The sequence below is a fragment of the Cervus elaphus genome, chromosome 9 (genome assembly GCF_910594005.1).
Source record: "Cervus elaphus chromosome 9, mCerEla1.1, whole genome shotgun sequence".
Lineage (NCBI taxonomy): Eukaryota > Metazoa > Chordata > Mammalia > Artiodactyla > Cervidae > Cervus > Cervus elaphus.
The window spans coordinates 44,637,024-44,661,155 of NC_057823.1; the positions used below are offsets into that span (position 1 = coordinate 44,637,024).

Here is a 24,132-nt window from a genome sequence, read left to right on the forward strand (position 1 = left end):
CCACTCCAGCTATGAGGAGAAAACACTGGATGAACTAGAAAACAGTACTAGTAAAGGTACAGTGGCACTTCTGTCTGTGAGAAGTCCATCCTAGAGGCCAGTGCAGGCATCTTCTAGCACCAGAACAGAGCAGGAAACCTGGGTGCAGGCGGTGATTCTGCCTGCAGGTCTGGGATGGACACCAGTGGACCTGCAGACAGGCAGGCAGGGCCAGCTCACCATCAAGATACCTAAACCAGGGGCTTCCCTGGTGGCTCAGTGGTAAAGAATCTGCCTGCCAAAGCAGGGGACACTACTGAAGCCCACGTGCTAGAGAAAGCCCGTGCAGCAATGAAGACACAGCACAGCCAAAAACTAACCAATAAGAAATACACAATGTGTGTGTCAAAGATGGGCCAGGCGGTGACCAGGAGCAGTGGAAGGAGGGCCAGGGGGCAAGTAGCACAGAGAAGACAGGAAAACGCAGTCTGAGGACAACCTGGGCTCCGCCAGGCAAGTGGGGACCCAGGAGCAGAGCCCAGAAGGGGCAGCAGAAATACCTGACAAGCCAGCCGGGAAGCCCCATCCCCACCCCCCACGTCCCCACCAGTGATGAAATGCACTGACCCTCAGGTCCCAGGAGCTCCACAGAGGATAGATACCACATCACATCCAAACATAAAGAGAAAATCACAGTCGGAAAGAAAAAGATGTCGTGTTTGGGGAACACAAGTGAGAATGACAAACAAGAGAAGCCAGGAATAAAGGGGACACCAAGGACGCCGAGAAGAAAACGCCAACCTGAAACGTTACCGCTGCTCCGCCGCAAAGTCGTTTCCGACTCTTATACCATGTTAAAAAAATAAGTGCTTGAGAAACAGAGGAGGGGTGAGGACTCTCAGCCATCAAAAGCCAAGAGGAACCGGTGCAGGTTCCCTGCCCAGCCCATCCATCTGCAGTCTCCCAGCCCATCTGCCGCCCAGCACCCCCACATCTCACCCGCTCCCACAGGCAGGTCCATCCCCATCCGGTGCCAGCTCAGAATCGCTTCCACTTACCTGACGACCTCCCTTGCACCATCATCAAGACACAGAGCTTGCTCCCCACAACCCCCAGGCCCCCAGAGCCAGACCAGTATGGGGTCCACCGAGTGACCGGCACCTTCTGCCACCCACCCGCCCGATCCACCACAAGGCACCTATGGGGCTTCAAACCAAGTTTAATAAATAAAACAGCAAGGGGGTCAAGGCAGTGTCACTTCACAGTGTGGTCCTTGGTGGGGCAAGGGAAGGTCGAGTCCAGCCCTGTGGATGGCTCGCGCCAAAGCCCCCTGGTGACACGGGGTGGGAGCGCTGCCCTGCCCCCAGAGGACCCCACTCCCATTTGTAAACAGAAACATAAATAAAACAAGGCGGCTGCGGAGGAGAAAGCCCAGGACCCCAGCGGTCCTGCTGGGACCTCAACAAAAACACAACCTCCTCGGTCAGGGAAATGGGCTGGAGCCGGGCCCCCGGTGCAGCTCGGACAGGGCCTCAGTGCCAAGAGGTGTGAGTCCCGTGTCCTCAGACCCACACCCGAGGCAGCCAAGGACCCAGGGGGTGGGGGTGGGGTGCGTAAAGTGCAGCTTTTCCTGAAGTGGAGAGCGGGCGGACAGCAGGGCAGGGCCAGCATCGAGGTATATGGCTCTGCGCCCCACGGGGTTTGGCACCGAGTAGCAGCTGCCCCGAGCCTGGGCTGGGGCGGCCCATGGTCCAGCCGGGCGCAAGAGACGAGTGAGCAGAGCGCTGAGGGTGCCCGGCAGAGGCTGCTGGTGGGGCGGCGTCCGGCCCGTCTCCCCTGTCCCTGGCAGGGCCTCTGCTGCTGGACAGGCTGGCCCTCCATGCCCGGCCGCCTGATGGATCCCAGGCTGGGCGTGGAGCCTGGGTCACGTGGTGTGTGGCATGGGAGGGCCCCGCTCACCCTGGTCCTCGAAGAGTTCTGAGCAGAAGAGACGCCACCCAAGGCCCGCAAAAAAGGGAGGGGTCGGGAAGACTGACAGGCAGGCCTCACAGTGGCCCCAAGTCCAGTCCAGCTACATGCCCGCCTGTGGCCAGGGATCAACAGGTCATCACGTTACAGCTGCAGGGGAGAGCGGGAGAGACGGGAGACATCAGTGCTGCCCCCAAGCACCGGGCCCACCCTACCTCCCAGAGACCCACCCCCACTGCCGACAGCCCCTCCCAAGGCAGCAAGGCCTGGCGCCCGGGGAGGGCTGGCGGCTCGCAGGGCCAGGAGCAGCCTGGCACTGGCCCCGTGTGTACCTTTTTGGATTTTGAACCGTATGAATGTATTACCTAGTCAGAAAGATAAATAAGCCAAATTTAAAGTAGAGAATAAAGCTAAAGAAACCAACAGCCTGCTCGCGGGCCACGCCTCCCTCGGGCCCTGGGGCAGCCCCTCCCACCGGCCTCAGGGTGGCCTGAGATGGGGGCACAGCAGATGGGGGGTCTGGGGGGCCACACTCACTGTGACAGGGGCTCCGAGTGCAGCCCGGGGGCCGGGCATGCCGGGTGGGAGGTCAGGAAGGGGTTCACGTCCCCGATGCCGATGAGTCCAAACTCGGCCACTGACAAGGCCACTTGCGGAGGGCCCACGGCCTCCTCAGGCTCTCCATCAGTGTCCTCGTGGCTGGAGACGAGTGGCAGCTCCTCAGGCAAGGTCAAGTCCACGGCCAACCTTGGGCTGGCACCGGGCTCTGGAGCGGCCGTGGCAGGCGAGAAGAAGGCCGGCTCAGCCAGGGCTGGGGGCCGCCGAGGCAAGGGCAAAGCTGAGGGCTCGTCCAGTGGCGGGAACGAACGAGGCCCTGGCTCCGAGGATGGGGGTACATCAAGGACCTCCCCAGGCTCGCCAAGATTCCCGGACATGCCGCTGCCCATGCTCAGGGGCTCTGCGGGGGGAGAACGCAGCTGTGGCCAGGCCCCCACAGTGCCCACACCCAGCCCCATCAGGTCAAGGGCAACGCAGCCGCAGCCCGCAGGCCCAGAGGTCCTGATCACCTCAGGCTGTAACCTGTGTGGGCTCCAGCCTGCTGGGCCCAGCAAAGCCAAGGACCCTCCTCACAAAACGCTCACACGAATGTGTAAGACACATGAGGACACGAGGGGCCTGACTTGTGGGAAGGACATGACTCTATTCCTCAGGGTGGGCCAGGACACAGCAGGTTCACAGAAAAAGTGAGGGGAACGCAGACGCCTCACCGGGCACACCAGGGACCCGACCGCACTCTGGAGCCAGGACCACGGAAGCCCTGCAGACCGAGACCAGGGTCCTTGTCCCCTGTGGTCCCTTCACAACCGCACTAACCACCTGGGCCTTGTCCTGCTCCCACACAGCCCTGGGCCTGGATGCCAGAGGGACACAACACCCCGTGGGCTCCCGCCCAGGGCCACAGACCACACAGAGCTCCCCCCACAGGGAAAGCCAGACCCCAAGGGCACCTCATGTGCGAGATGCCCTATGAGACCACATGAGTGGAAAGACAGGGGCCCCAGACCCCTGCTCTTCTTCTTCAGTGTCCAGTGGCCCAGGTTGGAGACCAGGGAAGAGGGGCCCTGAGGACAGGGCCTGCCCCCTACTCACCCGCGTGCATCCGGGCCAAGCGGTCATGCTCAGGACCCGGGCCGTGGGCAGCGGCAGGCAGGGGCAGGGGTGGCGAGGAGCGGGGGCGGCCAGGGCCGTCGGGGTCACTGCCCTCCAGGTCCTGGTCGGCATCCCTGCGGGGAGAGGGGGTGAGGGCTGGGGCTGCCTCAGGCCCAGTGCCCTCCCAGCACCCGTGGGCGCCTGGCACGCACGTGTTTCCTGATGGGCCGTACTTCCGGCGGCCTAGCCGTGTCTGCTGAGAGAAGTAGTCGTAGCGCTCGGACTTCTTCCACAGGTAATAGTACTCCACACACTCGCCCACTGACCGCGTGCGCACCTGCGGGGAGTGCCAGTCAGCTCAGCCCGGCCCTACCTCCCCCACTGCCCGGACAGCAGGGAAGAGCAGATGCCGCAGATGGTGGCCCAGCTGCTGATGGGAGAACCTACTGCTGCACCCAGAATACGGGACCTGACACCCGTGCCCGGGAGGGCCTGGGACGAGAGGTACAGGACACCCCCCACCCCCAGAAGCAAGACTGACTGGCTTCCTGGAGGCCAGCGTCATGGCTGACTAGAGACTCGTGTGGGAAGAAGACCATGAACCCTAAGCCAGGTGCTCAGGGAGGGGGGCTGGGGGGCAGTGGTTGGGGGAGGTGGGGTGGGGTGGGGGTGGGCCCACACTGGGGGCTTCAGGAGCAGAAGCAGCCCCCATGGGAAGACCAGTGGGCCCAGGCATGCTGGGCCTGGTCTTGGGCCCATCCCTGCCCACAACAGCCCACATGGGCCCCACACTACTCCAACCCTGTGAGGGAAGACTCTGAAGCCCCAGCCATGAGCATCCCATGGAGGGTGGAAGGACCAGGCCTGCCAGCCCTAGGGGAGCAAGACAAATGTCAGGGATGACGGGCTGGAGGAGTCACGTGAAAACAAGAGGGAGAGTCAGGCTCCCAGACAAGCCACGGGCGCCCAGCCAGACAGATGTCCGGGGCTGTGTGTGGGCAAGGCCGGGGTTGTGCCATAGGTCAGGGAGCCACAGGCAGGCAGCACTGAGCAGGACATGGGGAGACCAGCAGCGGCAGGTCTGGATGAGAAGGACATGGGCTTGGGGAGGAGGAGGACACAGTTGTGGGGAAGGGCATGTGGACCTGGGACCTGGCAGCCATGCTGGCCACACCCCGTGGGTGCCATGGCAGGAGAACCTCCTCCTTGGGTACAGTGAACATGGAAACCCTTAGTCCCTAGGCAAGGGAGTTGGGAGGGAGTGCAGGTGGGGTCGGAGTTGGGGAATCGGCAGTGAGCACGGATCTGTCCCCAGAGTGGAGCCTTTCCAGGGGAGCAGCGGGGAGGAACCCAGAGCCGCAAGGAGCCTGGGGGGGTTCGTCCTGACCTCCTGCTGCAGGTGGAGCCATGGGCAGCAGGCAGGACTCACCTTGTTGGCCTGGATCAGGTGGAAGTTCTTGCCATGCACGCGGAAGCCATGCTCGAAGTTGCGGCGCTCCTCCTCACTCCAGGCGCACAACCCGTCTGCAGGGGTGGGGGGCAGTCAGCAGCGGAGCAGGAGTTAGGGGGCCCCCAGGCAGACCAGCGCTCACCTCGGATCACCTTCACGTTGAACCGCAGCCTCCGCAGGGCCTCCTCTGCATTGAAATTGCACTTCACCAGCTCGTACAGCGCCTGGGGGTTGGGGGGGTGGCAGCCACTGAGATCTCTGCCTGCTCACCTCGGGGGGTGGGGGGTGGTCCACATTGCCACAGGGCCGGGGAGATGGATGCGGTGGGGGCATCCACTCCACCATTTCCTGTCACTAGCGGTTTCCAAATGAATTCGTCACAAGCATAGGACCACGTTGGCTCCCGCCCCTCTGGCCTGGCAGTCCCTCCACCCCATGGGCAGCCCACCTGCTCGCTGTCCTTCACAGCCTCTCCCTCCGGAAGCTGAGACCCAGCCATCTCGTGCCACCTCCGCTTCACCGCCCGGTACAGGAACTCCTCCACTTCCCTCTCGGGAAGGATGTTGGGGTCCCAGAGCAGCTGGTCTTCGTTCTCGTAGACTGTGCAGAAGGGGCAAGGTCACGTGTGGGCACGCAGGTCATCTCCTCTGACCACTTCCCAGGAAGCCCAGCAGGGCAGGCCAACTTTGCCCCTCCAGAGGACAAGGGCCTGACTGGTGGCCTGGGCTGGCCTCCACCTCTGTGCCCCTCAGGGCCGGCTCTGGGCACCAAGGTGGGAGTGTGGAGAGGCCAGTGGGGACCGAGTGGCCAGAAATCAGGGCCAGTTTCCCGGAGGAGGTAGCAACTAACCTGAGGCTGGAAGGGGGACTTCTGACCCTAGCCTTTGAGAAGGCAGCTGCAGAGAGAGCTCAGGGAGGGGAAAGGCGGGATCAAGGGAGCAACACATGGAGCCCAGGCTCAAGTACGGGTGAGACCTGGGTGAGAGCCTTGCTCAAACCAGAGCCCCCCAGCCACCACAGCCCTCAAGTCAGCACCACACACCAGCCAGACTCCCCCCTCAGGCTGCAGTCTGCATCCAGCGGGCAGCCCCTAGGTGGGCAAAGCACATAGTGGAGATGAGGCAGAGGGAGACCCCAGTGCCAGCACCTCTCAGTTATCCAGGGAAGAGCCACTGGAACCAAAAACTAAACAACACACACAAGCCCAACACCCAGCGGAGGGACTGAAGACGGAACCCACTCCAGGCTGGAGTCTCTCCTGTGGGGGACCAGCCACTCCAGGGCTGATGCCCAGGGACCTGCAGCCACTCCTCTCCACCTCCAAAGTCAACCTGAGTCCCAGACTGGACCAGGGGGGTCAGCCAGAGGGGAGAGCGGGCCGCTCCAGAGAACAAGTGACACCTGCCACCATGGCTGTGTGTTGACCTATCACAGCAGGGTGAGAGGAACCATGTGACCACAGGTAAGTCCACAGACAGTGAGACATCAGAGCTGACACGCAGGATTTCAAAATAACCATGATCCATGAGGTAAGATGACAGCAGAAAAGAACAAAACAAATAGAAAGCTGCGAAATTTCAGCAGAGAACTGAAATCCATTCAAAAGAATCACACAAGCATCCGAGGACTGGAAAACACAGTGTGTGAGTTATGAACCATCAGGTAGCTTCAACAGCAGCAAATGACATGATCAGTGACATCACAAAGAATTTTGTTCAAATATATCAAACTGAAGCTTTAAGAGAACACAGTTTGAGAAGCGAGGGGGGATGGACAAGCACCTGAGACGTGTGTGACTGAGTCACAGAGAACAAGGACAAGGCCTTGGGCCAGCTCTAGAGAGAGGAGGGCGGGAAGTCCACTGGCAACTCTGACCCACAGAGCCAGGAGCTCAGGGCACGCCACAGTCTGAACCCTGAGCAACAGAGGAGAAGGCAGAAGGGAAGTAAACAATCTCAATGGAAACAGACACAAAAAGACAATGGACTAAAGTTGTTCAAGTGTTGAAAGGATAAAGCCTGAAAACCTAGACTTCTGCACCCATGAAAATAGTCTTCAAAAATGAAAGTGAAATTAATACTTTTCAGAATTCATCCACAGCAGAACGGCACAAGGAGCACTGAAGAGAAAGTTCTCCATCTCCTGGCCATGGAGGCTGGAGGGATGGATTGCAGCCTGAGGGTGCCATGGGCAGAGACACTCACAGCTGCAACCTGCTAGTGCCAGCTAGGCTGGGGAAGAGGTGGGACGAGTCACACTGTCTGAGGCCCCTGAAGTGAAGGGGAACGGGGGCGCATGCATGCAGAGCAAACCAGGGTAACCACTGGGAAAGTGACGCAGACATCAAGACCAGAGTCCAAAGAGGACAAAACAACAGAATAAATTACCTGATGAATCAAAGACAGGACAAAATAAAGGAACAAAGAATACACGCAAGAGGCAGAAAACAGCACGACGGCAGACGTGACCCCCGACTTGTAGGGGTTGCAGGACGTAAGGACTGGACTCAAAATGCAAACTGACAAAAATCAGATCCCAATATACTCCGTTTACAAAACCACACTTTGTGAATAAGGAGGCAGAAAGGAATGTACTGTGCAAATACCAGACAGACAGACAGACATCACAGGAACATTCACAACACGGGCCACAGAGCCCAGCCCCCTGACCTCAAAGGACAGAGAACAGCGCACAGCCTTGGGCCTCAGAGAACTCCAACTCAACAGGAGCCACAGAAAGGGGGCCAGAGAAGCCTCAGCGCCCATGCTTCTCAACAACCAGGGTCAGAGAAGGTACCACAAGGGAAACTAGAGCACAGGAGGAAGCTGAAGAGAAGGAAGAAGGTAAAGATGGAAATAAAAGTCAACTACACAGAAATCAGATGACAGAGACACATCAACAAAACAAGAATTAGCTGTCCCTTGTGAAGGGCAATAAAATTAATATAAACTCCCAAAAGTCTGATCGAGAGAATACAAAACAAAAACTGCAAACTACCAGTATCAGAACCCAAAAAAGAGACATTATTATAGGTCCTATACACGTTAAGAAAAGAATAAGAGAATATTATGGACTTTCTGCCAAAAAGTGAACAATTTAGGTGAAAGTGGTAAACTTCTCAGAAATACAACTTATCACAACAGGAACAGAAATGCTAAACAGACTGATGTTTAGTAAATAAACTGAATTAATCATTCAGACTCTTCCATACACAAAATCTCCAATTAAAATAAATTTATATTAAAAAAATAAAATATACAGCAAAAAAAATCAATCTGAACCCTAAGCCCACAGAGCATCACCACAGAATCCTTCCAACATCTAAAGCAGCAGCAGTAACTGTCTTACACAGATTCCTCCAGGCACTAGAAAAAGGCACTTCTCAACCATTTCCTGAGGAAGCGTGACCCTGAAACCAGAGCCCCACAAGGACAAAATAAACAGAAATGACAAGCCAGTGTCTCCACGGACACACGTGCAAAACCCTGTATAAGGAAGGGGCTGACAACACGCACCAGGCCTTCTCAGGGGCAGCAGTGCTCGGCGGTAGCCAGCACAGTGTGGGGAGCACAGACCAAGGCTCCGGGGAGGACAGGTCAGGGTCCCCCAGTTGTCAGGGTCTGGCACGCCTCTGTTCAAAGCATGGGCTCAGCTCACGCACACAGCTCAAGCTGTTCACATGAGCTTCTGTTTAAAGACACCTCATTTCATACATGTCGTGGGCTCAGTAATACCGAGTTCACAGCAAGAGCTCATGCCCGGACAAAGCTCACCTCACACGCGTTTTCTCTGACAGGCACACCTCAGCCCTCATGTGCTCAAGATCCCAGAGGGCCCCCAGCACCACACCTGGGGCCACTTTAAACCACAAAACACGAAAACCACAGGCTTTAGTGGACGCGAGTGAGGCTTGTGTTGACAGCTGAGAGCTGAACAGAGAAGGAAGCTTCCCTGGGTCAACCTTCCCGGGAACATGTACTCCGGACAACTCAATGTTTCTACCCTCTGCACACATGCATACCCAAAAATGACCCTGAACAGGTGTTCATTCTGGGTTCACACGTTAATTTTAGCCACAGGGTAAATGCACAAATACAGAATCCGCAAATAAAAAGGATCGACTGTACACACCTCTATCATTATCGTAAAAGACAGTATTTCGTGACTTGGTATGGTTTACTCCAGAATCCAAGGCTGGTTTAATGTCTAAAAATCTACCAATTCAGTACATCGAAAGAACAAAACAAAAAATGACCACAGATGTAGAGGCAGAAAAACTTATCTGACAAAATTCACAGCAAAAATTGTCTGCCACTAAAATCAGAAAGAAACCTTCTCATCTAATACATGTAATTCTATGGTTACACCAAGTGGGGAATGAACACCTCCCCGAGTCTGGGAACAAGACACAGATGTCCTCAGTCACCACTTCTTTTTACTTCTGGAGTCAGTGAAATGACGCAAGAAAAAGAAATAAAACATACAAAGATCACAAAGAAAGAAATAAGGTTATCATACACAAATGATATGATTGGTTACATTTAAAAATGCAAAAGAATCTACAAGGCATTAAAATTAGTAAGAAAATTTAGTCAAGACACTGTGTACAAGTTTGAACTAAAAGAATCCAAACTGCATTTCTGCTAGTAAGAATCACAAGACCCTTAAAACTCTGAAACTAATGAAATTAAAGACCTAAACAGAGAGGTCAGCCACACTCAGAAACTAGAAGTGTCAGTATTGTTAACGTGTTGCTCCTCCCCAAATTAACTTTAAGAGCCAATGCAACCCTAATCAATCCCGGCAGGCACTTCTGGGTCAAAGGACAAGCTAATCTGAAAACTTCTGTGCATGCACAAACAAAAGTTACAAAGTTGGAGGTTTCAGAGCACCTCAGACTTACTTAAGAGCTGCAACAATTAAGACAGAGTGGTCAGGATCCTGGGTCAGACAAGAGAAAACAAGAGAAACCCCCAAAGCAGAGGGACCTTGCCGACATTGATCTCTGATAGAGGCACCCCTGTAATTCAATGGGGGAACGACGGACATGTCCATGTGCAGGACTTGCGGGGGGAGGGGGGGCAGTCAACCCTGACCCATACCTCCAACCCACACATTAAAATTAAATTAGATCATAGACGCCAACATAGAAGGGGGTCTGCAGACACCTTAGCACACAAGCGAATTGTGGCTAAAATAAAGACAAGCTAGACTTCACCGAAATCAGACCCCACTGATGGGAGAACACGCCTGCAGTGCACACAGCCAGCCACAGACACACCCAGGACACTGCAAGGCAGGAGAGGAAGGCACTCCATTCAAAGGGGAAAGGCCTGGGAAGGCATCTGCAGGAGACATCGACTGGGAGGAAAAGGCACTTAAAGCCACTCCACACCCACCAACAAGACAGACCACCCAGGGCTGAGGAGGACGCGGAGCAACTGGAACTCCCGCACAGCTGGATGATGCCCCAGGAATGAGCGTGAGTGTCCACCAAGACGGCCACACCACAAACCACCAAAACAGCAACCAGCTAGAGGAGGAGTCAACACAGGCGTGCACACAGGGGACCTGATGCCGCAGCACCCACAGCGCACACACAGTGTGGGGGTCCCTGCAGGGAGAGGCCAGCTCCCAGCCCAGAGACCAAGGGCAGACCTGTGGGAGAGCACAGGCTCAGCTCGCAGCTTCCTCTGGGGAGATTCCATGCGCCAGCACATCCTGGCACGTGGCTCAGCCGCGGCCTCCTGTTTCCCATCCTTTGCCCGAACTGCCTATGAGGAGCAAGCACATCCCACCAGCCCACATCCAAATTGGGGCCCTGGGAGGCATTCCCCTCTTTACCAAGGGTTCCCAGCTCCCTTGTCTATCCCATCCCCCAATCCCAGCTGCCGAATCGTCTCAGAAAAGCCTCTGAGCTCAGAGTGCTGGCCCAGGGCATGCAGGAGCCTTGGGGCAAAGAAAAACAGATCCTAGTTGACAGGCACCTGCCTTCACGTCCTGACCTCAACACCTGCACACAGAAGGGATGCCTTCTTCCTCAAAGAACGGAGGCCCAGCTCTAAATTCCAGTGAGATCGACACACAGACACACATCAAGTCAGATGGCGAGTGCCCTCAGGAACAGGGCAGAGCAGAAAAACACTGCTCAGGAAAAGCCCCGGATGAGATGAGGGACTGACCTGTGGGCGACGTGCGGAGAGCCCGCACACCCAGAACAAGCACAGCAGCCCTGGGCCGGGGCTCAGGGTAACTTCAGGGCCCACAGCCAGCCAGCAGGGAGGGACAGCTACCTCCCAGAGCGCCCTGCAGGTCAGCTGCCCTAGGTGGCACCTGAGCTGGGCTGGGACTCTCAGGCTCACTCAGAGGACCTGGGAACCGGCTCTGGCTGGACACCAAAATCTTTCCTGGAGGACTGGGTGGCATTTCTCCTGCTCCCTGCCCCCCAGCTCCCAGGCCCACTTACTCTTCTCACCATGCCGGTTCGAGTGCAAGTTGCTGAGGTCAGCTTGGAACTGAGGCCCAACCATGATTTCCTGCAAAGGCAAAGGCCCAGGAGGGTCAGGGCGGACAACGGTGCTGATGGGGGCTGCAGGCCGCTGCCCAGAGCCAGGACTGGCTGAGTCTTCCTGTCTGCTCTGAGGCCAAGCCTAGGAATGTGCAGGTATGCGAGCAACGGTGTGTCTACCTGTGGTGGGGTAGAGGGAGTGGGGGAGCCCCCGGACAGGACCAGGGCCACAGCACTCATGCTTGAGTCCAATCCAGCGTCAGAGCTGCTCACCTTCTTACACTTGTTGGCAGGAAGTGGGTCCTCCTCAGCATCTGATGAGCTGGAGGAGCCAGGCTCCTTGTCCGCATCAGCCAGGAAGCAGGCTTCGGAAAAAGAGGAACAGTGAGGCACGTGCTCTCTGCCAACAGACCCTGGCAGCCCCCAGGTCCCCACCCCGCTCTCCAGCCACCTGACCCCCAAGTGTGCCCCTCCTGAGAGGTGGTGGGCCCAGGTCCCAGCCAGGGGATGAGGCGAGATGGCACAGAAGCAGGGTCCGCAAGGGGCTCTGCTGCAGTCGTAAACCCAAGGGGGGCGGAAATTCAACATCTCCTGCTGCAGTGCACCGCCGGCCGGGTCACAGCCCAAGATCCCCTGGACTTAACAGACATTCAGCACAAGAACCAACACGCTCCCCCATGGCATAAACCCAGGTCACCAGCCTCTGCACAGGGATGGTGCCCAGAGGGGCTCCAGCAAGAGCAGGCACCCCAGGGGCCCCGAGGTCTGAGCCCCCAGCAGCTCGGGGGCAAAAGCAGGGGTCACCTACATCCACTCTGACTAGGGAAAAGGTCGGAGGCCTCGTGGGAGGTCACAGATGGGGTGAGGTCATCGGCTGAGGACTGTGTTTCTTCCTCTTCTTCCCCTGAAAGCAAATCCTTCGCTATTTGGTCCTTTTAACAAGAAAGTAAAGAACAATTTTGTACTTTATTTTTACGATCTCAAATAACACTAATGATGATAGCATGATGGTGCCAATGTGGATGAGCCTCCCTGTAGGAGCACCCGGGACCCCCGAGGGATTGCTCTCCCCAGTCCCCAGGGGCTGCCAGCCAGGGAGGGGATGTGCCTCTGCCTGAGACCTAGGACAGTCAGAACCCCTCCCCTCTGACCCCGCCAAGACCTGCTCGGGACCCGGTGTCTCTCCCTCCCAGGGCCCTCCCCTTGGCCACACAGATCCTGGGTGGGCAGCCCACACTTCCTGACCACACCCGTACCTGTCCAGGGCCCTCTTGCCCAGTCCCGAAGCCTCCCCTCACCTTGTCTAGGGTCATGTCGGGCAGGTGGGCTGCAGCATCACTGCCCTCACTCTCGTGCTCCGAGATGGGGTCCGAGGTCTCGTAGCCATACAAGGCCAGCAGCTCGTCAAGGGGCATGTCGCTGCTCTGTGGGGGCAGGGCTATGTCAGGGGCACTGCGCTGGGGGCTCTGGCCCCCTGCCCTTGAGCCCATCAGCCCCACGACCAGTCCCAGTGGTTCACACTAGCCAGACCCCAAGTCCAGCCCTCGTCTACCGACTCCTTTCAGCTCCCCAGAGGGCATCCCAGTCTTGGACCAAGGGAGCAGCTCCTTCAAGAAAAACCACTGACTGCTTGTCACCAGAGTAAACCTTGGCATAAATGCTTTCGAGCAGAATATCCCAATTTTGGAAAACTTGGATCTGACAGCATGAAAGTAATAAACCCCAATGCCCACTGCAAGGCTGGAAAGGCAATATAAAAGGCAGGTGTATCCGCTTTTGCTTTGGATGTTATTACACGTTCTTTCTTTTCCTTAATCAGCGAATAAAAATTGTATCTCAAGAAAAAGATGTTTTTGGCTGCACCATGTGCCTTACAAATCTCACTTCCCCAATCAGGGACTGAACCCTGTGTTCCAGTGAGAACACGGAGTCCTGACTGCCCAGCCCTCCAGTGAGAACACAGAGTCCTGACCACCTGACCACCAGGGAGCTCCCCTGAAGGAAAATAGATAAGGTATTCAGCTAAAGAATAGCTGACTTTTTTTTCGGTTACTTTTGAGAAGTTTTGAATTCAAGTTGAACTCTTTAAGACTGTTTTCTCCTTTTTGAACAGAAGACATGTTTTGGTTTTAAGACCAAATCAGTACTAAGTGACACACCAAGCTAAATAAATGTCCAGTGACTACTCTTTTGGTCCCAGTACTTGAAAGACATTTGGTAAGGTCAGTGTTGATATTTAACAAACTGACGTCTGTGTGCCCCACCTCCAAGCTGACATAATGAAGCCCCACTGTGACTGGAGAAGTCCACACATCCCAACTAGAGAGCAGCCCCCGCTTGCTGCAACTAGAGAAAGCCTGTGCACAACCACAAAGACCCAACACAGCCAAAAATAAATTAATTAATTAATTAAGGCTACAGGACAGGGCCCTGACCCAGGAGGCCAGTGTTCTCACAAGAAGAGACCAGAGAGCTTGCGCTCACCCTGACTGTGAGGGTCGCAGTCTCAGAGGCTGCACAGGAAGCCGCACCTGCAGCTGAGCATCTCCCTGCAGACATGCCAGGGCAGGCCAGCCTTGGTCTGGGGCTTCCAGGCCCCAAACAGCACAAAAATAAACCTGCTGCTTATAACATCCCATTCTGTGGGACTGGCACACATGTGCTCTCTGGATTTTACATGGCAGACTCTGTGCACACGCACAGGACTTACACATCGTGGCACCAGCACCCAGCCAGCATCTCATCCACACAGAAGGTGACGAGATCACACATGGGTCAGGACCACTCTGGGGTCAGCGCCGCCAGGATCAGGGCCACCCTGGGGTCAGAACCACTCCAAGGTCAAGACCAGTGGACCCTAACACAAGGACAGAGCTCATCGGATGTGGCTACGGGGTCCAGCCCATGACGCTGCCACCTCCTGCACTCTGCTGCAGCATCAGAGAGCATCCACAACTATGTCAACAGACTGGTAAATACTCCTGCCTTTTCCATGAACAGATCTGTAAGAGGCAAGACTCACTCTCTAACCTAAGAGACAGACCACAACAGACTGACATCTGCCTTAAGTCAGCATTTCAGAGAGATTTACAGAAATGTAAAACTATTTCACTCTTTTCCCTTATATTTTTTTTGTTTGGAAAACAGTTATATTTTCACAAAAATGTGTTATTTCTACTTACAATGGGTTTGCTGCATCACCTATATAAACAAAGCTCCTTGAGAGCACCAATAATTGTTAAGAACACAAAAGGGGGGTCTGGAGTCAAAAAGCTGGAGAACACTGGCTCACTCTCCAGGCCAGCTGGTCTGGAGCCCAGCGCGCCACGAAGGCAGGACCGGCTGGTGCGGCCGCGCCTCTGCTGACAGAGCCTGGTGGGCTCAGAGACCGAGTGGACACATGGAGCAGCTGCGAGGCTACTGATGCCCTGCCCGCACTGCTGGGTACCTGGGAGACGAAGTCCTTCTCCAGCTCCTCCTCCGGCTTCTCTGGGCCCCGCGCTGCACCCTCGTGCTCCTCCCGGACGCCGTAGTTCTGTGACAGGATCTCCGCCAGGTGGAACTGATGGTCTGCAGAGCCCATGGACACCACTGTGGGGGACAGCAGCCTGGTGAGCTCTGCACCCGTCCCAAACCTCGCGCTAAGGCTGAGACCACGGGGCAGAGGAAGCCTGGGGGCCCTGGGGCTGTGTGGTGTATGCACATATGTGTATATCCACACAGCCGCCCAACAAATGCCCCACCCTCCTCTGGTCCCAGCCCAGTAGCTGGCGGACATGACCAGATCTGGAGCCTTCCCCAAAGACCCAGGATGTGCTCACTGCTATATCTCCATGCTGCTCCTCAGTACAGTGACTTGTAAAGAAACAAGAAAGGACACAGCCAGGTCTCACTCAACCCCAGCAGGAAATAGTGAAGGTCTGCATGTGGGTCCCAAGAGCAACAGGAGGGGCTGGAGCGTCCAGAAGCCGGACAGGAGGAGCCGGTGGCCAGTTTGGGGAGGCACAGGGCCCCCAGACAGTGCCCACCCAGCACCCTCCCTCCTGCAGCCCCCACCCCAAACTTGGGGGTGGACCTGGCCAAGAAGGAGGTCCTGACCACCAGCTGGCTTGCCCTCGCCCCCACTGAGGCCCTGGCGACCCAGAGAGGGGTGACAGGTAAGGTACCTGCTGTGGTCTGCAAGCTGGGCTCCCCGGGGCACAGACTGTGAGGCAGGCAGGAGGCCGCACCAGGGCTCTGCCTCTCCAGTGAGGAGGCCTGTGGAGGAGAGGAGCAGGGTTATAGCCCGTAGTCAGCCACATGGCCTGGCCATGGTTAGAGCTGGCCCCCAGGGTACATCAGGGCCACAGGAGCGACCTCCACTGGCTGGGGGCGGGGGCACAGTGGGCCAGACTTTCAGTCACAGTTGGAGTCCAAGTGCCCAGGCAAAGATGCTCAGGGCCACAGGGCTGCCACCAGCGAGTTTGGATCCTCCTCCACGTGGGAATAGCACCTGTGGGCACCATGAGGAGCCTGGATCAGCCAGCCACCAGCAGCTGATCATGGCCAGGACACAGTGTCAGGTGAGCCACGCTCACACACAGCCCAGCCAACACCTGCAGCCAGGTGCTGACACCACAGCCACACAAAAGGACCCAGCCTCCAAAACGTCACGTTCAAAATGCAAGAGCCACCATGGAGAAATACAGAAATTCCTCCAAACATAAACAGTTACCAAATGACCCAGCAATTAACTCTACTCCTAGGTACACACCCAAAGAACCAAAAACCTATGTCCATACTAGAAGGTATACACATGTGCTCACAGAAGCATGACTCACAACAGCCCAAAGGTGTAAACACCCTAACGCCCATCAACAGGTGAAAGAATAAAGACACAGTCCACCCTCAGGATGAAATATTACTCGGCCGTGAAAAGGAGAGAAACCCTGACACTTGCTACCACATGGACAGATCCTGAAAACAAGATGCTCAGGGAGAAAAGGACACACAGGAAGACACACAGGGTGTGATTCCACTGATGGCAAACATCCAGAACAGGCTGATCCACAGACACAGAGTGGGTTCCTGGTGGTCAGGGGCTGGGGAGGGGGTAACTGTTGATGGGGGTGAGCTTCTATTGGGATGATGGAATGTTCCAGGTAAGGGTGAAGGTTTCAAAGCTTTGTGAACATACTAAAAACCACTAAATTCAACACTTTAGGTGGAGATATTATGAAGGACATAAATTATACCTCAAATTTTTAGAACTACATTAAAAAAAAACAACAGTACAACAGCTACCATTATCACGATGTTCAAAAGCTTAGTAAGAACAAGAAAACTAGACCAATAACTTTTATAAACAGAACCACAGTATTCCCCAACAAAACACGAGCAAATTGAATTCAGCGACATGCAGAGAACACCACACGGAGACAAGGAGTGGCTCAGCACAGGGACGCAACACACAGGTGACACCCAGCGCGACAGCCGACCACAGCACAGACCAGATGCACACCCACGGCGTCCTCTCAGCAGACGCACAGACACAGCACCTGCCCGAGCCCAACACCTCTCATGATGGAAACACTGACTACATGAGGCCTGCAGGCGAACTTCCACCCAACCCCAGCCACTGCCGCCTCCCGGAGACCAGGGCACTGTCTACACAATGCCGTCCTGGAGGTTCCAGTAGGCAGGAAAGTAAAATGAAGGGAATCAAGTTGGAAAAACACGTCATGACCTGGGACACAGAAGATACTAAAGATACTGAAAAAACTAGAACCAGTAAGTGAGTTCAGCAAGGCTGCAGGACACAAGACAAGCCACAGAAACTTTACTCCTATGCAGTACCAACAAACAATCTAAAAAGAAAACAAGGAACACAGTTCCATTTACAACAGCATCAGAAAGAACAAAATACTTAGGGATAAAAGAAGCAAAAGAAGTTCAAAACTAATACTCTGAAAAGTGCCAAGAATGTTGAAAGAAACTAAATATCTACATAAAATGGAAAAAGACTATATTCCTAGCTCAAGACTTACAACTGCCAAGATGTCAATGTTCCTCAACTCATCTAGAGGTTCAATGACAGGCCCATCAGAAACCCAACTGGCTTCCACACAGAAACTGTCCCAAAAATCACAAGAAAACTCAGGGACGCTGAACAGCCAGAACAATCTTGAGGGCAAAGAACGTTTCCCAACCTCAAAAGTACTGCAAAGCTACAGTAATCAAAACAGTGTGGTGTTGACATAAGGCGAGATAGTCAGATCAAACTAACAAAACTGAGGATTCAGAAGTAAATCTCTGAATTTACAGGCAAACAGATTTTTTAAAGGGTGACAGAAAAATTCAACATGTATTAAAACAGTCTTTTCAACAAATTGTGCTGGAATGCCTGGCTATCCACACACAGAATAATAAAGTTCAACTCCTCTCCCACACCACACAAAAATTCACTCAAAATGGATCAAAGACCTCGAATATAAGAGCTAACACTATCAAACTCTTAGAAGAAACCAAGGCAATGAGTCTTTCTCACCAGGCAACGGTTTCTTAGGTGAGACACAAAAAAACATAAACAACAAAAGAAAGAACAATAAACTGCATCTCATCAAAATTAAAACTCTCTGTCCTTCAAAGGGCAGCATCATGAAAGTACAAAGGTAACCCAAAGACCAGTAAAAGATATGTGCAGATCACGCAGCTCTAAAACTGGACTTGTATCTAAAATACGTAAAGAATTCTTACAGATCATCAAGAAAAAGGAAACCAGATTTTTAAACAGGCAAAGCCTCCAAAGAGCTACACACACAGCCAATCAGTACATGGAAACAAGGCTCGATGTCAGGAGGGCAAGTGAGCACACTGAGATCAGGAGGATATGTGACACCAAGTGTGGGGACATGGACCCGTGGGAGGGGACCTACAGTGGACGGCACAAGGAGCACACCTGGGGGTCGGGGGTACCCCCAACACACCGCCCTGGCACAGTGTCAAGCATGGAAGCCAGTGAGAAAGTAGACCGACCACCTGTGTGCAGGGGCGGAGTACACACAGCCTACTGACCAGCCCTTCACCCCTCTACCCATGAGGCACCACCTCCAAGGGTCAAGGCCTTCCCTCTGCACTGACCACCCTGCTGTTCACACCCTCCAGGGGACTCCTCACAGGGTTCTCCCACGTGACACACACCACCTGCCTAACAAGCTGCTTGTTTCTCTCTTGTGAACCTGCCCTTGTCAGCCTGAACCATGGGGCCCCAGACAGGACCCAGGCAGGCAGAGGGAAAAGTCAAGCCTCTCCTCCCTGACAACACCCAAGAGAAGCAGAAATCTTCATCCACACTGAGATCTGTTTATGAGTGTTCTCAGCAGTCTGACTCACAATAGCCAAAGGAGGAACGAACCCAAAGAGACACTGGATGGAATATCACTCAGCCCCGAAAAGGAGAGAACTCATTACTACACGGATGGACCCTGAGAACACGAAACTCAGTGAGAGAAGCAGACACAGAAAGACACACAGGGTGTGATTCCACTGATGGGAAACGTCCAGACAGGCCAATCCACAGACACAGGGAGTGGGTTCCTGGTTGTCAGGGGCTGGGGGAGAGGAGAAAGATGACTAAGGAGGACACAGTTTCTTCTGGACTGGTGAAAATGTTCTAAAATTGACTGGTGATGCCTATACAACTCTGAATATACAAAGAACCACTGAATTGGACACATTAAAATGAAAGAACTGTAAAGTAAATGAATTACATATACCTCAGTAAAGCTGTTTACAAAAAAAAAGATTAGAATAGTTAATAAACTAAACTTTAAAATTTTAGAAAAAAGTAAGTATTTATTAAGTATTTAGTAAGAATTTCCATACTGATTTCCTCACTGAGTCAAGAGGTTGCGTAATCATTTTCTTCATTAGAGAAATACAGGACTTAAAACTCTGAAAGATCAAGTCACTCAGTAAAGCTCACAGAGCATGTAAATGGTACAACTACAAGTGCAAACTCCGCTCTGGAACTCAGAAACGCTTAACAGAACTGTCACTCTTCTTGGGAGCATGAACCAAAGTACACAAATGGTCAGTAAAGCCACAGAGAGCCGGTCGGCAGAGCAAGCCGGGGCCCTGGAAACACCAAGGTAAGAAGTCTGAAGCTTGCCAGGAGACCGGCCCAGTTCTTGGGAAGGAAGTGTAGGGGAGCCCCCAAGAGCTTGGCCGGGAGCACCCCAAGTTCTAAGAGGAAGTGTACAGGGGGAATACCACAAGGGCTCTCTCAGGAGCATACCAAGTTCCATGAGGAAGTATACGGGGCACCCCAAGTGTTCGGTGGGAGCACCCCAAGTTCTAAGAGGGAAGAGGTGCCCAGGGGCACCCCCAAGTGCTCTGCCTGAAGCACCCCAAGTTCTGAGAGGGGGTCCCCACACACAGGCCGCTGTAAGAAGATTAGCCCCTCAACCTGGGGCAGGAGGTAACAACACTGGGAGCAAGGGAGCAGCCTGGACCCGGCCCCGGAGTGGCACCCTCGGCCCCCCCAGGAAGGGGCCAGCAGCCTGCAGGCCACAGGCCACCTGCAGGGGCCAGCCCAGAGATGTTCCTTCTGGGCAAGGCCCGAGCATGAGGACAGCAGCAGGCAGTCGGAGAAGGGCTCAGCCCAGCGCCCCCTCCACCTTGGGGTCTGCCCTGGGATGCCGGCAGGGGAGCCCGGACAGCAGCAGGGGGAACAGTGGCCAGAGAACAGTGGGAAGGCCGGGTCTGCTCAGCCTCCCCACAGGCCTCAGATCCCCAAACTCACCTCAGGCAGCTCTGAGAGCACCACGGTTGCCCCAACACCGACTTTCAAGCCAGGCCCATGCGCAGCAGTGGGTCCTAGCGTCCTGTCCACCTTACCCTCCCCCCACCCCATTCAGAGCACTCTGGAGCCCAAGGCCCCTGTTTTGCCAAGGTGGGAGAAGGAAACAGATGAGGAGCTGGTTAAGTGCATTCCAAGTTAAAATTTTTTATAAAGAAGAAAAAAGGGGGGAGAATCAGGGTTAGAAAGAAGGAAAGGCAGCACTGTGGGGACTTGGTCCCCAAGGCCACTGTGGGGAGGAAGAACAAGCCCAGGGCGGGGCTTGGGGCCTTGGCCTGGGGCCCAGATGGGAGGGAGGGGGCTCACTCAGGAGGAAGGAGGGGCCCTGCCCTGTCTTCAGTGGGGGCTCAGACAGAGCAGGGGCTCAAACAGGACGGAGGCACAGCTGGACGGGTCAGAGCAGTGTCTGGGTCCAACTCACCCACAGAGACATCGGGGTCTGTCCTCCACTTTGCGAACCAGGCACCCCACCCACAGGCTCCTCCTCCAAGTATGGGACACCCCATGCCTTCCTTCCAGAGGGGGGTCCTACACCCCCTTCCTGTGCAATGGCTGGGCCTGGGACTCTGGTGGGAGGGATCCACGTGACCCCCAAGTCTAGGCTGTGAAAGGCAGTGTCATCTCCACCAGCCGCCACGCTGTGAGGAAGCACAAGCCACAAGGGCAGGCCACGCTAGCGCTGCAGCCACACGTGGGCGGCTCAGCCCAGCCACCAACCAGCCGCAACCACAGGCGGGACCAGCCAGACCTCCAGGCTGGGACAGGTAGTTAAGAAGCACTGGCCGCTTCGAGAAACTGGCTGCAGAGGTGGCTCATCACACAGCAGCAGTTAACCGGAACCCCGCCCGCCCCCCAGCAGGTGGGTGGTCCCACTGCTGACTGACAGCCCATGCAGCACCTGCTCCCATGCAGAAGGCCCCAGGGGCACAGCAATCAGCAAACAGGTTCTGCCTGCCAGTCTCGGCAAGTCACCCACCTAGTTGGGGACACTGACCAACAGCAGATGTGCAGGGTGTTGAGGGGAGAAAACAGGGTGGGGGCCCTGCACCAGGGATGAAGGAGGGCCCGTATGGCTGTTTCCACACAGAGGCCAGTAGGGCAGCGGACGCCACCACACAGCGAGGCCCCCATGGGTGCAGATGTCACAGGGAGACAGGAGCCCAGGGGTGGAGAAGGTGCAGGGGATCCTCGTAGAACAAGGCCATTGGGCTGAGGATCACAAGGCAAAGATGCACTTTACCCTAAGGACAGCAAAAAGCCGTGTCTTAAGCACAAGATACAGACAGTGGACTCAGCTTTTTAAAGATTAAGTTGGGATCCGCAAGCAAAACAGTAAGAAGCACCCCACCTTTTCTCAGGGTGCTGATGGCTACCTTGATGAAGAGAAAAATCAGCACTCACTGCTTGGTCAGGAATCACCATTTATATTGGTTCAAAACAGGAACTGCACAAGGCTCAGCCTCTGTGCAAGCACGGAGCCAAGATCTTGTGGGACCTCAGCTCAGAGACTGGCCCAAGGCGGCGCAGAGTGAAAGGCTCCAGAGATAGGGGCAGCCTCCCAGGCAAAAGCCAGCCATGCCCTCCACCACTGGCATTTGCATACCTGTTGTCCCCCACTGCCAGGCCCTCAGGGCCTCCCACTGAGTTGGTTTTCTTTTTAAGAAACCAGCACCAATTCACCCCAAACTGGACACCTGGGAGCCCTGACAGGGCAGAGTCAACAGCCAAACCATGGACCACTCAGGGCAGGTTGACTGGGGAGTCTGTCCCACCCACCTGTTCTGCTGGTCCCTGAGGCAGAAACACCCACGGACAGCCAAGCTCCTGCTGGGCTGTCAGGAGACCTGGCTTCTACCTCCATCCCACAAGTACAGCCACTGCCCAGGAGACTTGTTTCCCCAAATGTCCTCTAAGCAAAGAGAACTACTCTGGAAGAGCCCTTTGGGTTCAGCCACCCGCATATAAGACAGGAATGGGCTAGGGAGGTCTGGCCTTGCACTGGTATGCCCACACCCTCTTTGGCACAAACGCAGGGCCTGTTGTTGACCCTGCGAAAGTCACTGGTGGGACAGAATGGCCAGTTCCACCCTCCAGAACACCCACCCACGCAGCGCCAAGACACACAGCCCAGCGTGGCTCCCTGACCAGGCCGAGCATCCCAGGACCCGGGGGGGTGTCTGCTCCTCTCTGGGCCCTGGGCAGCCTCACCCACTGCGTGAGAAATACTTGCTGAGTCCAGGGACCTGCCTGGAGTCCCCACACTGATCGTCTGCACTAAGAGTCACGTCTGCTGAGTCCCTAGCAGATGCGTTATTCATTTCATCCTCTCTACAGCCCTAAAAGGTGAAAGAAGGTTCGCACTGCTTTATCCAACATTCCAAAAAGCCCTCAAAGTGAAAGTTTTTCATCCCTGGTTCGACCCGCCACGAAACTACCGGGTGTCTGGGTGTCGACGATCCCAGCTGAGTTTGCTCAAGCATCACAGCCCAGAACCCCACAGATCCTCAAATCCGAAACACTCTGAACTCCAACATCGGTCCGGCCCCAAGGATTCGGGGTCTTGGGCCCGCTTTGCGAACAGAAAGAGGAGGCTCCGCGAAGCAACTTCAAGCCGCGGGAAAAAGCAGCCCTCCGCGCCGGGCTGGCCCCAGGTGGGAGCTCGAGTCCCGCCCAGGGTCCCGGGATCCGGCGGGAGCGCGACTCCGCGGGACCAGCGCCTGGGGGTGGAGAGTGGGTAGGGTCAGAAGAGCAAGATTCCGCGAGGTCAGCGCCGGGGGGTGGGGGCTGGGTAGGGTGAGGGGGCTGGGGGCCGGAGGGGGCACGACTCCGCAGGGCGAGAGCCGCGGGATCAGGGGTGGGTAGGGTCAGGGGGCTGAGGGCCGGATGGGGCACGACTCTGCAGGGAGAGCGCCGCGGGGAGGGGCGTCAGCGCCGCTGGTGGGGTCAGTGGGCGGGGGTCCGGTGAGCCAGGGTCCGGTGGGAAAGCGCGCTCCGCGAAGTTAGCAGACGCTGGGCGGGCGCCGGGGGAGGGGGGGCGGGAAACTGCGGACGCGCGCCCCCTCCGCCCCCGCTCCACCCCGCGCCCCCGACCCCCGCGCCGCACATGCGCACTGCCGCCCGCGATGTGGCACCCGGGAGGGGGGGGCCGGGGCCGGGGCCGGGGGCGACGGCCGTTGGAGCCCCGCGCCCCTCGGGCTCCAATGGGAGCCGTACTGCGGCCCGGCTCCGAGCCCCGGCCTGGGGCCTCGGCGCCCAGGGCCCCCACGCGGCCCGGCCAGGCGACGTGGGCGCGGGCCGGGGCGGGGGCCGGCTACCCCGGCCCGCTCACTCACCTCCGCCATGGCCGTGTGTGCGCGGGAGGCGGCGGCCGCGCCGGGATCCCCGGATGCGGGGCCGCGCGCTCATTGGCTGAAGCGCCGGGGCGGGCGGGGGGCGCCTGGGCGGGGCCGGGGGCGGGGCCGGGGCGGGGCGCGAGCCGGCGCGTAGTAGGTGCGCGGTCTGGGACGCGCGGGTTTCGGCGGACCTTGGCCTAGGCTTGGAAGGTGGGGGCACCCTGGATGGAAGTGCCGATTCCTGATTAACAGAGCTTAAGCGCGCGTCCCCAGTCCTCCTTCCAAGCCATGGTGTCCCCCCAAGTGTTACAGCTGAGGACCCCGAGCCCCGGAGAGACTCCCGCCCTTAAAAGGACGGAAGTCTGGGCAGCATGGTTCTAGAACTTTCCACACGTTTGCACCAGTGA

The 24,132-nt window shown here is 56.1% G+C and overlaps 1 protein-coding gene across 2 annotated transcripts; it reads right to left on the reverse strand.

Annotated features, from left to right (window-relative positions):
- Window positions 1-1,180: 1,180 nt before the first annotated feature.
- MIER2 (MIER family member 2) lies at window positions 1,181-23,796 on the reverse strand. 2 transcript variants are annotated; one of them, XM_043912552.1, is made up of 14 exons: window positions 23,726-23,796; window positions 15,721-15,811; window positions 15,003-15,145; window positions 12,853-12,978; window positions 12,363-12,486; window positions 11,828-11,919; window positions 11,513-11,582; window positions 5,496-5,647; window positions 5,190-5,271; window positions 5,027-5,121; window positions 3,810-3,934; window positions 3,598-3,731; window positions 2,485-2,905; window positions 1,181-2,097 (listed from the first exon to the last, which is right to left on the reverse strand). In XM_043912552.1, the coding sequence occupies exons 1-14, from the start codon at window positions 23,732-23,734 to the stop codon at window positions 2,076-2,078; spliced, it is 1,686 nt and encodes a 561-aa protein (XP_043768487.1). In that variant the 5' UTR covers window positions 23,735-23,796; the 3' UTR covers window positions 1,181-2,075. The 2 variants fall into 2 exon arrangements, with proteins under 2 accessions (XP_043768487.1, XP_043768485.1); XM_043912550.1 differs by lacking the exon at window positions 23,726-23,796 and adding an exon at window positions 2,280-2,312.
- Window positions 23,797-24,132: the final 336 nt, after the last annotated feature.